Source organism: Saccoglossus kowalevskii, chromosome 16 (genome assembly GCF_978046115.1).
Source record: "Saccoglossus kowalevskii chromosome 16, keSacKowa6.1, whole genome shotgun sequence".
NCBI lineage: Eukaryota > Metazoa > Hemichordata > Enteropneusta > Harrimaniidae > Saccoglossus > Saccoglossus kowalevskii.
Genome location: NC_140656.1, coordinates 7,585,229 through 7,604,052, shown reverse-complemented (window position 1 = coordinate 7,604,052; position 18,824 = coordinate 7,585,229). Strand labels below are relative to the sequence as shown.

The 18,824-nt window shown below is 35.7% G+C and overlaps 1 protein-coding gene across 1 annotated transcript; it reads right to left on the bottom strand.

Moving 5' to 3' along the window:
• Nucleotides 1-207: 207 nt before the first annotated feature.
• LOC100378679 (15-hydroxyprostaglandin dehydrogenase [NAD(+)]-like) lies at nt 208-17,090 on the bottom strand. Its single transcript, XM_002737667.3, has 7 exons — nt 16,926-17,090; nt 15,260-15,386; nt 14,964-15,070; nt 5,753-5,849; nt 5,534-5,610; nt 5,130-5,278; nt 208-879 (listed from the first exon to the last, which is right to left on the bottom strand). Exons 1-7 carry the CDS (start codon nt 17,019-17,021, stop codon nt 759-761), a joined length of 774 nt encoding a protein of 257 aa, XP_002737713.1. The 5' UTR covers nt 17,022-17,090; the 3' UTR covers nt 208-758.
• Nucleotides 17,091-18,824: the final 1,734 nt, after the last annotated feature.

Below are 18,824 nucleotides of genomic sequence, written 5' to 3'. Positions count from 1 at the left end.
ATTGTGTAAAATATTGACGACACATTATTTCTTGGAAAGACGATCCAGCAAGGAATGAAAAGCCCTCAAAAAACTGGCCATCACTAGATAACATATATTAACTGTGATCTGTAGTATGTGTCCAAGTATACACAGGTATAACGAAATCGCTACATCAGCTAACAGCATGTCAGCCAATGAAGATGAGAAGGATTAAACATTCAAGACTTCCACATTATGAAGAGGCATTTTAATTTATTGCTGACTGATTGTGTACACCCAAAATTTTAACGTACGAGAATAAAACAAAATCATTTGAAATGTACACTGATACGAGCACTATGGAACCGGGAGCTGCGTTATATCGGGGCTATTAAACCGATAAAGTCAGGGAAGTTGCATGGTGAGTTGTAATTTGTTCCAAAGCGGAAAAATAATTTGCACATAAATATATATTGTATCCAGTGTTAAAATGAACCATGGATTAGAAGGAATCATAATTATTGCTACGGTCATAAAGTTAAGGTTTTCTAGAAATGACTGGAGAAAGATGGGGGACAGCATTGTCTAATATTAATTTTGTTGATTAGCTAAATATCTGAAAGAAACAATGTCGTCACAGACGCACAATATTTATCAATGGATATGTTGCTTTTCCCCGTTACAAGTAAGTATACATCATCATGGATGTTGCATGTTTAAACAAGAAACTACAAAAAGTTAACGTCATTTGTAAATTAAAACATAATGGAAACATATGGTGTGGTGAAACATCCAATTTAGAACAATTCAGGGGGGCAAATGTCTTCGGGATCTTGACCGACTCTTATTAGTCTGGTTGTTCCGTTTGCACTACCGTCTTCAATAAGGCGCACCACAGTCGATGTGACGTCACGTAACCTACAAAATACACAAACAGATATTAGCATTTATAACATGAATAAGACTATTTCGTCACCAACTGTTATCCCGTTGCGATTATATCGTGACCTGCCAATATTGTACCATATGAGAGCAATGTATTAGCCATTATAATATGACCAGTGTGAATCTGATTGGCTGAAGCCAGGGTTTATATCTGACAATATATGACTCGGGCCCTGTTCGATGAATAATTAATAAAAACATAGTTTGTTTCAATATAAATATACATTGTCATAATTAATTTTGAATACAAAAAAGTTTTGGGGTTGAACTAACAGTGGGGAATCAGTCTACCGAATGTCCTTTAAAGATGTAAATATCTTACAAAAACATTTGTGCCTTATTTGTTTAATTATTTTAAGGGATATAATTTCCAGCTTTATTCAAAGTAATTCAGATATTTTAGTATAAAAACAAATGCCTCATTGCAAAAAAAAAAGTGCTGCATTTAGACGTGAATAGATTCATAAAACATGCAAGAGAACAGAAAATCTTAGCTGGCTTTTGTCCAAGTATTTTGTACAGGTGTCTGTCAAAAATTAATGATTCACTGAGACAAATATGAACTGCCTCATTGTGTGACTACTGTATTATATGAAAAGTAAAAAAAAACACCCTTTATGAATAGCTATCATGTTGCAAGCTCTGCTTTGTATGCAAATCAACTTAAATAGTTAGTTGGTGTCCAGTGGAGGGAGAAGTCAACAGTACTGTTGCCTCCTGAGAACCTACATCTTCAAACACTGCAATCTTTGTTTGAAGTGAGTTTTTAAACTAGTATTATAAAAACTCTATCATTCTGTTCTAATAGCTGAAACATATTCCTCTGAGTTTTCATTTGTCGAAACAACTGTTTGTCAAATACAGAATACATATATTTTAGAACAATTTTCTTTTTAAAATGTGGATGAAATGTTTTGCTTTTTATGTATTTTTTATGTATTGTTTTTGATTTGATAACTTTGAACTAAACAGATTTTCTATTAGCTTCAGATCTTGATCAAAGTTTGGCACCCAGTTCATAGGAGTGCTTATATTGATTTTCTGACATCTTGTTTTCTGTAAAGATTTATTGGTAGGTTTGCAAATGTGTATCAGACTGTGCAATCTCTCCATGAGTTGGTTTTGAAACCCAGTAAGGGATTCTGAGATACATTACCAAGGATATTGTTACAAGATAAATCATTTGCTTCATTGAACACATACAACAATGCATATTTCCACTGAGATCAGTGACCTTTGATGTGTATCACCAGTGATCAGTCAAGTAGAAACAGTCAAAATATTTTATCAGTTTTTCTCATTTTTTGCATGATATTTTCATACAGGAAATCTGTTGTTCAAACTCAGGGAAGACTTTATACTGATGAACAAGGTGACCAAGTTTGATGAAGTTTGGAATAGAATTAGTAAAGTTATCATGCACACAATAACAATTATTAACGACGACGACAACGACGACGACGACGACGACGACAACGCCGGACAAAAATTTTCCCTTAATATACCTTTCCCTTCCATCTTTGATGGTACGGGCAAGGTAACATAAACTGTATTGAAATATGATAAATATTGTCGTCTGCAAGTCACTAGCGGCATTTTCAGAACATTGTAATTATGTCAGACGACGAGCCTCAAATTAATTTTGATCTAAATTTCTAATGGGACCAGCTGGATGAATTTGACGCTACTGACGAAGAATTTCTTCAAGCTACTGTTAAATGGGAGCAACAGAGCGCCGGCGGTAATAACGAGCCAGAACAACAGATGCCGGTGTCTGCCGAAGGGCAAAGATTCACATAATTTTCTGAGGAAATAGTCGAAAACTTGGCAGCAAAGAAAAATGAAGTGAGTACTAACGCCTCCACTAAATAGGGTGTGAAATTACTCAAATGTAAGTGTGATAAAAGTCAAAATTAAAAATATCGTAACTATAGTTTGTACCGGTGAACGCCACAATTTTCGTTGTCTGCAAAGAATCCGTTGAACGTTTGACCCCATGATGACCCAATTTCCGTACTAAAATTATATATTATTTTGTAAAGTGTGGTGTTCTGAACGGAAAATCGACCCAGCCTTCAAAATGGTGGAAGTGCAAGAGCTGGCAAAAATATTAAAGAATTTTTATGCCAACGTCAGGGCTAGAGACGGGAAAGAATACAGCATAAGAAGCTACGCTGGAATTCGAGCAGCAATCCATCGCCACATAACCAATGTTCCATTCAATCGCCCCATTAACATTATCAAAGATCGGTAATTCCAAACTGTCAATAATGTATTTATAGAGAAAGTAAAAAGTTTGAAGCGGGAGGATGTAAGATAAAATCCAACAAAAAAAGGGTTATCAGTGCGGGAGACATGACATGTTTACCAGCGAGACACTGTCCGACCGTGACCCGGTGTCCCTTTTACATTTGGTGTGGTTTTATGTAGAGTTTTTCTTTTGCCGAAGGGGACGGGGGGTCTCCGGGATTTACACAAACTTTTTGAGTTTTGTTTTAAAGAAAGATGACAGGGGACGGGATTATATCACTTTGGCCTATTTGAAAGCAACCAAAAAACACCCCGGGGATTTGAAGGATGACTTGTACAAAACAGACTTCCCACTTTGTCCTGTTATATTATACAAGCAATAATGCTTTTTTCCAGCTGCATATTAGTAACTTTACAGGTAACTTGGTATACAAACGCTCCTTTGGGTCACAATACTTTGGGGGAAATGATGAAAAAAATATCAACTCACCACTGTGTGAAAGCAGCCACTATAAAATCATTGAACGACGTTGGAATACCAACACGGTTAATCATGAATTTAAGTGGCCGTCGGGATGAAGAGAGTATCAGTAATTACTGCCGCAACAGTTATAGTGAACAAAAATGTCGGTGTATTGACATTTTAATGTCAAAAGTTAGTGTCCCTACCGTCGATGAAAGTGGTAACAATGACCTTCCGATGGTCCCCAGTTCCAGCGTCGTTCGGCCGTTAACATCGGGCATGGCTCAAGTACAGTGTCAGAGAAACTTCTCCACTAGTGAAACAGTATGCTCAAGCTCAGTCGCCACAGAAAACCTGTTCAAAAACTGCAATTTCTGAGGCTGTGTATATGTGTATACTAGCAATTATATTTCTCCAAAACAAAACTAAAATCCTCGAAAACGACAACTTGAAAAATTTCAAACCGCCATGTTCAAATTTACCACTCTTAAGGTAATTATGCAGTTTACCCGACAGGTATTTTAATTAGTTAATTAGGAAACCATGATGACCTCCCTTGTCCACAAAACTATATATTTTCGGAAAGCTTATTGTATGAATTTGTATTGGTATTTTTTTTATGGACACTTTTTGTAATATGCACAAAAATGTGCGTTTTTGGTCTAAAGTGATTTATGGGTACATCTGTTTACTATGAAGAAAGTGCCGTCTTGAAAACTGTCTACCAGTTGTCAATTTTGCAGGGCAGCAGCTAAAATTTCACTACTTCAAGTTTATGCATACATTAACACCCAGGCTAGTTGTCTGTACGATTGTTGTAACACTGTTCAACCAAAAACAATGCCCAGACGACGTTTTGAAGATAAACACATTGTCAATCATTTGTGAAAATCTCAAAACAAAAGGTCAAAGCGTCTGGGAGCTATTTTTTTAAAGTTCTGGGATGTGCACCAAAAAGAAGCTGAGATAATTGCTAATTTGCATAACAATTCACTCAGTAAGAAGTTTGCTAATGCTCATAATTAAAATGACTGAAACAGTTCCAAATTTAAATGTATTATCGTTTTGTTATAGGTTAAATATAGTGTATATTATGGAGATCTTGTCACTTTTGTATTATTTATGTTTTGGGTATGTTCCACTATTCACAATTCTACAAAATTTCAACAGTCTATAGCCAAGACTGTTCGGATAATAAAAAGCAAAAACAAAATTTTTATTTCCAAGTGCCCACGAACCTGCATCTCCACCTTAACATGTGTTAATGTATTAATCCGCGATATTTATAATGTCAATTCATGTGTATACATGCCTGAATTACATGCCTGTTCGAACGTGTCTCGGAGTAATTTCATCCCTCCCCACACTTCGTTTCAGAAAGATTCCGTTTTTCCATTAAGTATTCAACGTTGTCATATTATAATTAGGTTATAAACGGTACGCTTGGGTATTTGGTAGCTGTGCTCGGTGATTATTTCCCGGCAAATATACTAATATCCGCATTACTTACTTTAGCACTGGCAAGCCTGCTAAACCTTGTTTTATTTCCTTTGTGTATTTCGCCCCTTTCTCCAGGGCACTGGGAATCAGTGTTGTGTCAACAACAGTCGGACATATAGCAACAACACGAACTCCATTGCTTACCAAGTCTGGCTCAAACTGCAAAGTATAAATATGTGTTAATCTGTCAATGTAGGAGACGGCGGAAGACAACTCTTACAGAGGCGATAATGTTAACATTTGCTTTTTCCAGCGTTGTCTGATTACATGTAACATGCATGTCATACCACAATCACCACAGACTTGTATAAATACATATACAAAATACAAATGGAAAGCTATTTCTGAGAATGAAAAAAAAACAGAAAATTTATTAGTGGCCAATTCATAAGATTTAATAATTTTCAAACTCACCGCCACACTTCGTGTGAATCCAACAATTCCATGCTTGCTTGCTGCATATACGGCGGATAAATTGTGTGGAATTAAACCTGCAAAAAGCAAAACAATTTAAAAACCCGTGTAATTTAATCAACTATATGTTAACTCAAATTAGAGTATATAAGATGCATAACAGTATTGTACTACACTTTATGTATCTGTACGATTTTGAAACATATTGTTACATCTCACCAAGTATTGACGCACTATTGACTACAACACCTCCTTTTCCACCATTTTGTGTTCCCATGTATTTCACGGCAAGGTATGTTCCTTCTATGACAGCAGTCTGAAATAATACATTGCTTTTTCAACTTAATGGTTCTATGCATACTTCATCACAAAACGTCACAGAGTGCAGGCCCGTAGCCAGCACTTTTGAATAGGAGGTTCGAAAACAACAATTATATATTTGATGTGAAATGTGTAAATTTTATAATATTCAAAAAGTGTTTTGGAGCGAGCTCTGTTACAGACATTTTTATATTATCGGTTTTAAATTCATTTGGTTTACTTTGTGTTACGTTGGTAAAATATTTCACATAATATCTTTGAACTATTTTACCATTTTAGAGAAGGGGTCATGAGCCATTCCTCACCCACAGACAAACACACCCACACCCTAGATCCACTACGGCAAAATGTTGTACACAAAAAAGACAAGACTATACTTATCTTAGCATTATTGTGTAAGTATTTTAAGGTAGAAGGCTACTTACGAGTTACGCACATAAAAGTGACACGATTTCATGTCGAAATCTGTCTACAATTATGCATTTTAGTATTAGTCAATTTTGTATTATGTAATTTTATTACCTCAGCCTATCGTATAAAATGTAATGGGTAGAAAAGTGCGTAGCACGTTTTAAACACAATACAACATCCATGTAAACATATGGTACTAAGTTAAGCTGAATTCATATTCATCTCGTCGCTTGAAAACTTTTAAAAGATATAGAGCTATTTGATATATGGTGTGGCAGTTTGCGTAGCGACGAAGTAAGCCCAGATTGTCAGTATTTGCATAATTGCATAGGGTTATTGACAAAAGATCAGCCATTGGATCATTATAAAATGGACATATAAATACAAAGTGAATTTCATTTTCTAACTTGCTAAATTCGAACGTATCGCTGCAAAAACTAAAAAATTATTGGTCTAACTGTATTTCTGTGTGTCTGCCTAATTCAACATTATGTTTATGGCCAAAACAGCGAAAACTCGTCAGTATATAATTGCTTGCCAATGAATCTCCCAGGTTATAATACTACTTTTATTTTTCCAAAAGTACACAGCCTGGATGATTGTGAAATTGAGGCATGCCACTATTTGTTTATTCTTTGAGTAAATATCCCTAAGAAATTTGCAGTATCTCCAACTTGTTTTTCAAAACAGACAATGCCGAAACCATATTTGAACAGGAGATTTTTATGTGGGTTTCCCAAGCAAGTCTGCTGGTCTTGTCTAATCGTTTAAGCATGATATAACATGTTTTGGGGTTTCAGTAATTTTAACCAATATTAGATACAACGCTTGAAATAACCACAGCACAATGGCAGCCTTTCACATTGTCTAACATCGCTACATTGTTTGTACAACTATTAATGCTAAGTACCGGGTAGATATCTGCAAAATGTTATCTATACCTTTTCGATTTCCGAATATACGTACCCCCATATCGCCACCATAAGAATCAGTTGGCACAATGATTGCATCAAACAAATTAAATGCACTAACCAATGGCACACTACAAAGTTTCTTACAGTATGTAAATATATTTGGTTCACTGTAAATCTGTTTTTAGAGAGGGGTGAAATAATATGCATACAGTGGCAGTTTAGCAGCGGTCTCAATAGACTTCAATAACTACAACTCCTTTTATGAACCCAATAAAATATAGTACATTTTCTAAGACATCAAAAAAAAAAAAAACATGTAAAAAATATGTTTGCAATTTATGATTCATCGCATAGTTTCAGTGCTGAAGCAACACTGTGGGGTAAATTGTTGGCTGCAAGAAGCTCTTCGACCTATACTACTTGTGATGATAAATCTTCGGCATGTGTTTAATGATATGTTCAACCCGTAGCTGTTGACCAATAACACAGGCTACACATACTAATACAATAAGTTGACTACATTTGGCTGATACACTTGGGACAAAACAGTATATATGCCATCATTAACTTAAAGAATACAAAACTAATGAACCAAACTAGGAAAGTACAGTGTGGTGTGGTGGTGTCAATCTCGTTCGATCCCCACACTTTACTAACTGAGCGAACATTAGCACAAGACAAACTGCCCTATTCAGGACCACCACATCATTCAGAGAGTGACTACCATTACATTATTGTTTCAATGTTGTTTTAACATGGTGCTTAAACGCGATCTTCATTACACCATCCCGAAAAAACGGGATAAAAGCTTGCCTATTTATAACAACCTGTTTTGGTAGGCTGCTGTTGAGCTGAGACAGCATAACTTCAAGACTGACATTTAAAGCTCGTTGCCACCTAAATGCTCATTACTATGCATTACTCATTATATTACTCTGATAGTTACCTCACGGAGTCAAGTGATTTAAACAATGATAATTATTTTAATTAATACTGTTTGTCTTATTATGTTCTAATCTACGATCATAAATCTACTCACTTCCAAAATTTAGGGGGTTCGACCAAACCCCCCGACCCCCCCTCCAAACTACGGGCCTGGAGTGACATGTACAACGCGCTCAGTTCGATATACGCAATGTATTACATATACAATGCGTGTGAAACAGATTATTGACACAACACTCAAAAGCACTACACAACGACTTCAGCTCTTTGAGATTATTATGAATTTGTAGCAATATATAAATAACAGCATACCCAAACGATATTATAACATGCAGTCATATAAGTCCAATAACACACAAACAATCGACAAACTTATACCACAAATAAAAAATTAGCACCATAGAACATAATCCAATCAATAAGAAACAGGTGTGTATACATGTTACATATGTCTAGATATATAGCTCATTATCTAAAATTATATTCCAAAGATATATATCCACCTGAACTTAGAGAATATGTAGATCGCACACTCTGCTCGTCCAGCTCCGTACCATGTGGGTATGTGCCATAAATAAATTTGACTTCATTTTAGGATGGTATATACACAAAACGTGCTGTTTTCGAGTCTGACTTGACTGACTGACTTTTTCTAGGAATTTTATGAGCATTTGTCCTCATAAATATGACTTTTATGGGATATCGAAGATGTAACACAGTCCAATGTTGTGTAAATAATACATCTCAAAGGCAGTATTCGAGCTCGAAGCTCATTACGGGAACAACACGCTAATAACCTAGCCACAAAAAACGCGAGTTGCGGAGGCAGTTACTCGGGTGCGATAAAATGTCGACGTCATGTGGAGTTTGTTTACTTTTTTGAATATGGGTCGTAAACAGTTAGATAAGCTAGATTAGAAAGCAATGCATGAGACGAAGTACTCATACATACTTTCTTACGCGTGGAACTATTTTTTTGTTTTTTCACGATGGGTTCTTTATATACTCTATAATTATGACAATAAACATATACTGTTGAAAATGTTAATTAGTTTAGAGCTCCGTGGAGTTGTCTTTATCGCCATATTTTAACATACATGATTTGTAATTGTTCCCGTAATTGTATCAGTATGGTCTCTTTCACATATGAACGGGGAGACATCATTGAGGCAGTTGATGGAGCGAATCGACGGGCAGTCGCCAAAGTACGACAAATCCAGCACGCAGACAGTAACACTTAAGTGACTTTTCCAGGGTGGTCAAAACGTTATGATGTGTCTCTCCAGCCTGATATGGTGCGCAAGAAAACTCCTGTAACTGAGAGACAGTAAAATACAGTACTCTTTTCCGTTTATATTGTTCCAAGACTTATTTTAAATGATCTCGTCCAATCCGATATATGGATTTGAGACTACACTCTTTAAAGCAAAATGGCCATCAGTCGGCCATTTGAAGTCAATCCAAAAAATGAAATTGCATGCATGATGGTAAATGATGCCCAATGTGTTTACTATGTTTAAATCAAATCGTTTAAACATAACTAAAATCAGGTTTCGAAGTGGAAAATGTGATTTTGATGTATCTTGGCCTTAAAATAGCTGGCATTCGGCTATCTTAAATCTGACCATAAAACAAATGTGTGACGTATGTGTGAAGTTTGAACCAGATTAGTCCAATCGTGTGTAAGATACTGCTCCATACATATAGATGCAATGACGGACATACAAAGTTCAATGTCTAAGTTCTAAAAGTAGCCAGTGATGTTAAAAGTTTGCATGTAAATACAACTGCCGTAATTACAGTCTGCATGTGAATACATCTGTAATAATTCGTCTGCATGTGAATACGACTAGTAATTACAGTCTGCATGTGAATACATCTGTAGTAATTAGTCTGCATGTGAATACGAATAATAATTACAGTCTTCATGTGAATACATCTGTAGTAATTCGTCTGCATGTGAGTAGGACTAGTAATTACAGTCTGCATATGAATACATCTGTAGTAATATGTCTGTATGTGAATGTGACTAGTAATTACAGTCTGCATGCAAATACAACTACAGTAATTACAGTCTGCATGTGAATACGACTAGTAATTACAGTCTGCATGTAAATACAACTACAGTAAATACAGTTTGCATGTGAATACGACTAGTAATTACAGTCTGCATGTAAATACAACTACAGTAATTACAGTCGGCATGTGAATACAACTAGTAATTACAGTCTGCATGTGAATACATCTGTAGTAATTAGTCTACATGTGAGTAGGACTAGTAATTACAGTCTGCATGTGAATACGACTAGTAATTACAGTCTGCGTGTAAATACAACTACATTAATTACAGTCGGCATGTGAATACGACTAGTAATTACAGTTTGCATGTGAATACGACTAGTAATTACAGTCTATATGTGAATACGACTAGAAATTACAGTCTGCATGTGAATACATCTGTAGTAATTAGTCTACATGTGAATAGGACTAGTAATTACAGTCTGCATGTGCATACGCCTAGTAATTACAGTCTGCATGTAAATACAACAACAGTAATTACAGTCTGCATGTGAATACGACTAGTAATTACAGTCTACATGTAACTACGACTAGTAATTACAGTCTGATTGTGAATACGACTAGTAATTACAGTCTGCATGTGAATACGACGAGTAATTACAGTCTGCATGTAAATACGACTAGTAATTACAGTTTGATTGTGAATACGACTAGTAATTACAGTCTGCATGTGAATACAACTAGTAATTAGAGTCTGTATGTGAATACAACTACAGTAATTACAGTCTGCATGTGAATACGACTAGTAATTACAGTCTGCATGTGAATACGACTAGTAATTACAGTCTGTATGTAAATACATCTACAGTAATTACAGTCTGCATGTGAATACGACTTGTAATTACAGTCTGCATGTAAATACAACTACAGTAATTACAGTCTGCATGTGAATACGACTAGTAATTACAGTCTGTGTGTAAATGCAACTACAGTAATTACAGTCTGCATGTGAATACTAGTAATTACAGTCTGTATGTAAATACGACTAGTAATTACAGTCTGCATGTGAATACGACTAGTAATTACAGTCTGCATGTAAATACGACTAGTAATTACAGTCTGATTGTGAATACGACTAGTAATGGCAGTCTGCATGTAAATACAACTACAGTAATTACAGTCTACATGTGAATACGACTAGTAATTACAGTATGCATGTACATACAACTACAGTAATTACAGTCTGCATGTGAATACGACTAGTAATTACAGTCTGCATGTAAATACAACTACAGTAATTACAGTCTGCATGTGAATACGACTAGTAATTACAATCTGTGTGTAAATACAACTACAGTAATTACAGTCTGCATGTGAATACGACTAGTAATTACAGTCTGTATGTAAATACAACTACAGTAATTACAGTCTGCATGTGAATACGACTAGTAATTACAGTCTGTATGTAACTACGACTAGTAATTACAGTCTGCATGTGAATACGACTAGTAATTACAGTCTGCATGTAAATACGACTAGTAATTACACTCTAATTGTGAATACGACTAGTAATTACAGTCTGTATGTAAATACAACTACAGTAATTACAGTCTGCATGTGAATACGACTAGTAATTACAGTCTGTATGTAACTACGACTAGTAATTACAGTCTGCATGTGAATACGACTAGTAATTACAGTCTGCATGTAAATACGACTAGTAATTACACTCTGATTGTGAATACGACTAGTAATTACAGTCTGCATGTGAATACGACTAGTAATTACAGTCTGTATGTAAATACAACTACAGTAATTACAGTCTGCATGTGAATACGACTAGTAATTACAGTCTGTGTGTAAATACAACAACAGTAATTACAGTCTCCATGTGAATACGACTAGTAATTACAGTCTGTATGTAAATACAACTACAGTAATTACAGTCTGCATGTGAATACGACTAGTAATTACAGTCTGTATGTAACTACGACTAGTAATTACAGTCTGCATGTGAATACGACTAGTAATTACAGTCTGCATGTAAATACGATTAGTAATTACACTCTGATTGTGAATACGACTAGTAATTACAGTCTGTATGTAAATACAACTACAGTAATTACAGTCTGCATGTGAATACGACTAGTAATTACAGTCTGCATGTAAATACGACTAGTAATTACACTCTGATTGTGAATACGACTAGTAATTACAGTCTGCATGTGAATACGACTAGTAATTACAGTCTGTATGTAAATACAACTACAGTAATTACAGTCTGCATGTGAATACGACTAGTAATTACAATCTGTGTGTAAATACAACTACAGTAATTACAGTCTGCATGTGAATACGACTAGTAATTACAGTCTGTATGTAAATACAACTACCGTAATTACAGTCTGCATGTGAATACGACTAGTAATAAGAGTCTGAATGTAAATACGACTAGTAATTACAGTCTGCATGTGAATACGACTAGTAATTACAGTCTGCATGTAAATACGACTAGTAATTACAGTCTGATTGTGAATACGACTAGTAATTACAGTCTGCATGTGAATACGACTATTAATTACAGTCTGTATGTAAATACAACTACAGTAATTACAGTCTGCATATGAATACGACTAGTAATTACACTCTGTATGTAAATACAACTACAGTAATTACAGTCTGCATGTGAATACGACTAGTAATTACAGTCTGCATATAAATACGACTAGTAATTACAGTCTGCATGTGAATACGACTAGTAATTACAGTCTGTATGTAAATACAACTACAGTAATTACAGTCTGCATGTGAATACGACTCGTAATTACAGTCTGCATGTAAATACAACTATATTAATTACAGTCTGCATGTGAATACGGCTAATAATTACAGTCTGTGTGTAAATGCAACTACAGTAATTAAGTCTACATGTGAATACGACTAGTAATTACAGTCTGTGTGTAAATATAACTACAGTTATTACAGTCTGCATGTGAATATGACTAGTAATTACAGTCTGCATGTAAATACAACTACAGTAATTAGTCTGTGTGTAAATACGACTAGTAATTACAGTCTGTATGTAAATACAACTACAGTAATTACAGTCTGTATGTGAATACGACTAGTAATTACAGTCTGTATGTAAATACAACTACAGTAATTACAGTCTGCATGTGAATACGACTAGTAATTAGAGTCTGCATATGAATACGACTAGTAATTACAGTCTGCATGTGAATACGACTAGTAATTACAGTCTACATGTAAATACAACTACAGTAATTACAGTCTATTTGTGAATACGACTAGTAATTACAGTCTGCATGTAAATACAACTACAGTAATTACAGTCTGCATGTGAATACGGCTAGTAATTACAGTCTGTGTGTAAATACAACAACAGTAATTACAGTCTGCATGTGAGTACGACTAGTAATTACAGTCTGCATGTAAATACAACTACAGTAATTAGTCTGCATGTGAATACGACTAGTAATTACAGTTTGTGTGTAAATACGGCTAGTAATTACAGTCTGTGTGTAAATACAACTACAGTTATTACAGTCTGCATGTGAATACAACTAGTAATTACAGTCTGCATGTAAATACAACTACAGTAATTACAGTCTGCATGTGAATACGACTAGTAATTACAGTCTGTGTGTAAATACAACAACAGTAATTACAGTCTGCATGTGAATACTAGTAATTACAGTCTGCATGTAAATACAACTACAGTAATTACAGTCTGCATGTGAATACGACTAGTAATTACAGTCTGCATGTAAATACAACTACAGTAATTACAGTCTGCATGTGAATACGACTAGTAATTACAGTTTGTGTGTAAATACGGCAAGTGATTACAGTCTGTGTGTAAATACAACTACAGTAATTACAGTCTGCATGTGAATACAACTAGTAATTACAGTCTGCATGTAAATACAACTACAGTAATTACAGTCTGCATGTGAATACGACTAGTAATTACAGTCTGTGTGTAAATACAACAACAGTAATTACAGTCTGCATGTGAATACTAGTAATTACAGTCTGCATGTAAATACAACTACAGTAATTACAGTCTGCATGTGAATACGACTAGTAATTACAGTCTGTGTGTAAATACAACAACAGTAATTACATTCTGCATGTGAATACGATTAGTAATTACAGTCTGTATGCAAATACAACTGTAATAATTAGGCAACACTTGAAGACTCTATGCATATGAATACAATTGTTGATTTTCTGAAATTTATCACTAGAAAAATTAATGGGTCACATGAGACGTACAAGTGGTTACAAAATAAATTTATCACAGGCCTTATCAGTACAGCAGATAAACTGTTTCATTGGACATTCTGCTGAAATCAGTGATCAACTTGATATTTTCAAGTCTGTACACAAATGAAATTCACACTCACATAAGGCACAAACTGTTTGCATGTGTGTTGAATGCATATAAACACATCGTAGCACATTCTCTCTCATATTTCATTCACTTACACTAACGCACAAGAACATGTGTAGAATTATGGATAGGCATAAATTACAATTGGAGCAGAAATGAGCGTTCAAGTTTCAAGGAACTATTTTTCAAGTTGCCCCGCCATGGTTTCCATGGTTTTCACATAAATCTCTACAATTCTTTTTCTCACTTTTAATATGCAAATAAGATATTTTAAAATTGGCCAATGATATTCAAGTCACGAGCTGCTGCAGATCAGGCCAAATTGCTTTATGACGATGGCCAAAAATTCCGAGAATAACGCCCACGTAAATTGTGTATACTAACACATTACGACGACACTTACCAAGTTGATATCTATCATCAGTTTACGTGTATATTCATTGAGAATACCAGCATTGTTACAAACGATATCTAATTGACCATATTGGCCCAAACAGTCTTTGAACGCACCTGTTGGCGAATATATATAATTTAAATTGAAATTCTAGAAACATATTAGACACATTGAATATTACTTAGCACCGTGTGTTGAAGACGTCAGACATTTGATAACAGTCAAAGGCAACAATTAAAACAATGTTGGTATTCATTTTATTAAATATATATTTTTCTGTGTATGTGTTAATTTCATGTATTTACCTTCGAGTTCATCTGTGTTTCTGACGTCACATTTCCAGAATTGAATTCGTCCAGCGCCGTGCTTATCTTTCAGAGAGCTTAACGTTTCTTGTCCCTTCTTCTCGTTGATGTCGACAATATACACTCCCTGCAAAATAAACGCACGTTCATATACTACCATGGTTCTGTCTTCAACGCGTAGCTTCAATTCACGTGTGTGCTCCAAAAGTATTTTCATTTGGTTGTATACTATTGTTAAAGTAATAACCGTATGTTTGTAATACAGCACATATATAAAAAAAAACCACAATCATATACTTTAATTTCTTGTGTGACGCATTTTATGCTCATCTCAAATCACGACACTTCATCCGCCTGTCTGGGGTTAATAAATTATAATACAGATGACCTAGTTGCATGTCATCGGCGAGTAACAACAATCGCGGCGATTCAATTGACCAGAACTATACATTCTACTTGTTGTCTAAATTGAGAGCAGGTCAAAGTAGCAAAATAAGTAATTTATAATTATTTCTATACGAGAATACAAGTACCACAGCTCAAAAGTTTAGTAGAGAAGGTGGAGAACATTTTATTATTTTTATATTAAAACAGCGGTTCTGGGTGTATAAAAGAAACGATGGCCACCAGTTTCAGTATGCAAATGACACTCAAGCGTGAAACAACCTTTCAAGGTGCTTCGCAAAATCATTCTTTTCGACAATCTTAATCCGGTGGTGCGTTATTTTCATATCACACACAACCATGAATATATCCATGATACAATTTCGATGTTAATGTATAAGTCCGGAGCGATGTGAGTGTGATTTTTGCGTGGAAGCGACAGAAATGCGACATGATCCAAACAGTCGTTTTGACTGCTCAAAATGACTCGATCGTGGGTTTAGACAAATGCAGTTGTTAATCCCTGGTAGTTTGTTCAATCTCTAGGTATGGCTACGTAATCAAAGCGTTGATGGTGTAATTAATACCATGGAGCTAATGAGAAATACTATTTTGTGAGCTGTGAAAGCGTGAATTCAGCTACGAGAAGTGAAAACGAGATGGTGTTCACGCCATTGTTGGTGAAAAGACGTGGGTGCTGGCCTCGATTAGTTCATTGGTAGATGTGACGGGCCTGGTTGACATTGGGTGGTCATGATTACATGCTAATAGCTGGGTTCGTTCGAGAGGCTCGTCATGCACTCATGTGTGTCAGTCGTCCCAAATACATCCCTGACAATAAGTCGAGTATGTTCTCGAATTTAATATATGAAGTTTAGACAATTTAAAAACTAAATATGTGTAGGTTTTTATTAGGGCGCCTTATTTTTTGCATAACGTCATTATTGACTACCCGACAAGACACTATATGGCAAACGTTGTATAATAACTACATTGTGTTTTATTCGAATGACGAAAACGAATCTTTCAAACGACGAACTGTTTTGTACAAACACGGAACTGAATTAGAAGCTCCGCGTTGCAAGAAATTGACATATGGTAGTTTTCTTTGACAATAGTCTTATGCACGTTGTTGGCGTACGGAATTAACACCTCAAGTTGAAATGATAATAGCTTTGGACAAAGAAAACAACTAGGCGGACCATGCAAATGACATTTCCTATGACTCGGTACTGCAATTCCTGGGGGTGTGGAGCCGTGCTCTAATACAAATTGAACTCACCTTTGCTTGACGGTTCAAGAAGTCGTCAGCCAAGGCCTCTCCAATACCGTCAGCACCTCCAGTTATTATGGCAACCTTACCGTTCATTTCTAGCATGATCTGCAAGTTATGAGAACGACTAGGTTTCTAGTATAAATAAGAACACGTGACATCCGTCACCTGACACTATAAGTAGGTCACAGGTGTCAACAACTACTGGTATTCAAAGAGCAGAAATCGTTGCTACCATTTTGGAGTGGGAAATGCTGCAATTGTTTTTTCTTGTCGATTTGCATTGGAACACGCCTCTTAAAATCAATATTTTGTAACTTTCGATTTTTTTTATTTTAGGGGTATTTAAATAAGATTTTGGGACCAAAGTTTAATAGTTGTTTTAGGAACTGTGTGGGTGTTACACACGAAATTAGTCAGGAAACGTTTCACAAAATCGTTTGTTAGCATAAATACAAGATGGCCGTCACTACACTACTGGGCGTAATATTCAAATCAATCTGTTACAGTGCAAGGCCTGCTTATTGCTATTGAGAGGGCACACACAGAACTCACACTGGACAGAGGTTTCTTTTAATGGGGTAGACAAGACAATAGTACTGGAAATGAAATACATATACACATACACCAAAATATCAAATTAAAGCTCCAGGGTGTAATACCCCTCAAAATAATTACAAGAAATAAAGCACAGAAAAATACAATGAATAAATTCACAAAAAAGGGATTGCCTAGGGAAGTGTATATTGGTGATAATTCACAGTTTCACGACTTGGAAATTGATGACAGTCAATGTAACACAACAACAAAGAAATACAGGAGTCTTGCTTGCAGAGCAACGCTGTTATTCATGAAGGTACCGCTGAAAGCAAGAGATTGCAGAGCAGTTCATACAAATCTCACAGAATGATGGTTGAAGCCTGTACCACTTGTCTCACAATATCGCCGCAGCAGCACACAGGGTACTCATGAAATGATGGACCACAACTGTCCACAGTCTAGCCTATTTATAGGCACAAATGCCCCGGATTCAGGTACACCACTTGGGCTTTCACATGAGCCAATCAGAATGTGGTATTTCTAGCAGTTGTCTCACGATGACATGCGGGCACTCACGTAAGCAAGTCAGTGGATCGTAAACATTCTTTGTTATGTAAATCACAAGCACACCTGTTAGATTCCAACTGTCCTTCCAGAGTTGAAAACAAGTATGACCTATCAATCACCTTGATGACAATTATCACATGGCAATGCACGCCGTTACTTCCCATGATTCCATGCACAATTCTATTTGCAAAATTTTAGGTAATATGAAAAAACAGAGTAAAGGATGCAATTGTTATTAAAAGAATTATTAATATCTTGCTTGAGATAAATGTGATTGAGTCATGTGACCCCTTTTATATACCCCCACCCCAATTATTTTAAATAGTATGAGGGTGAACAAAATATAGGGATAATTAGTAATTTGCAAAAAACAACATGGCTTCCAGGCGCTACTAGACTATGCCAATGAAATCATAGCATGGTCTAAAATACACTACGATATTGTGATTTGATAATTCACTCATTTGCATAATTTCATTTTGGCTACACATTTCAACACAGTCGTACTAGGGGGCACAGTGGGTAGTCGCTCCGTTAAAAAAAATTGTTTGGTCAGTGCCCCTTTAAAATCAAGCTTTAACCCTTTGTACCAGCAATTTGTTTTAGGGGAACATGCCCACAAACCTCTTCGGCGTAAGGTTGGTGAGCAGTCCCCCCGCCCCCCACATGCAAAATTTCGTGCCAACGCTTATGCGTAAGAGCTTTCACATTTAACAAATTACTGAGAGTGTCCTGTCTGTACACCATACCCTCTTATTTATATGTAGTACCAGATACAATGTTATTACTATATCAGTTTTA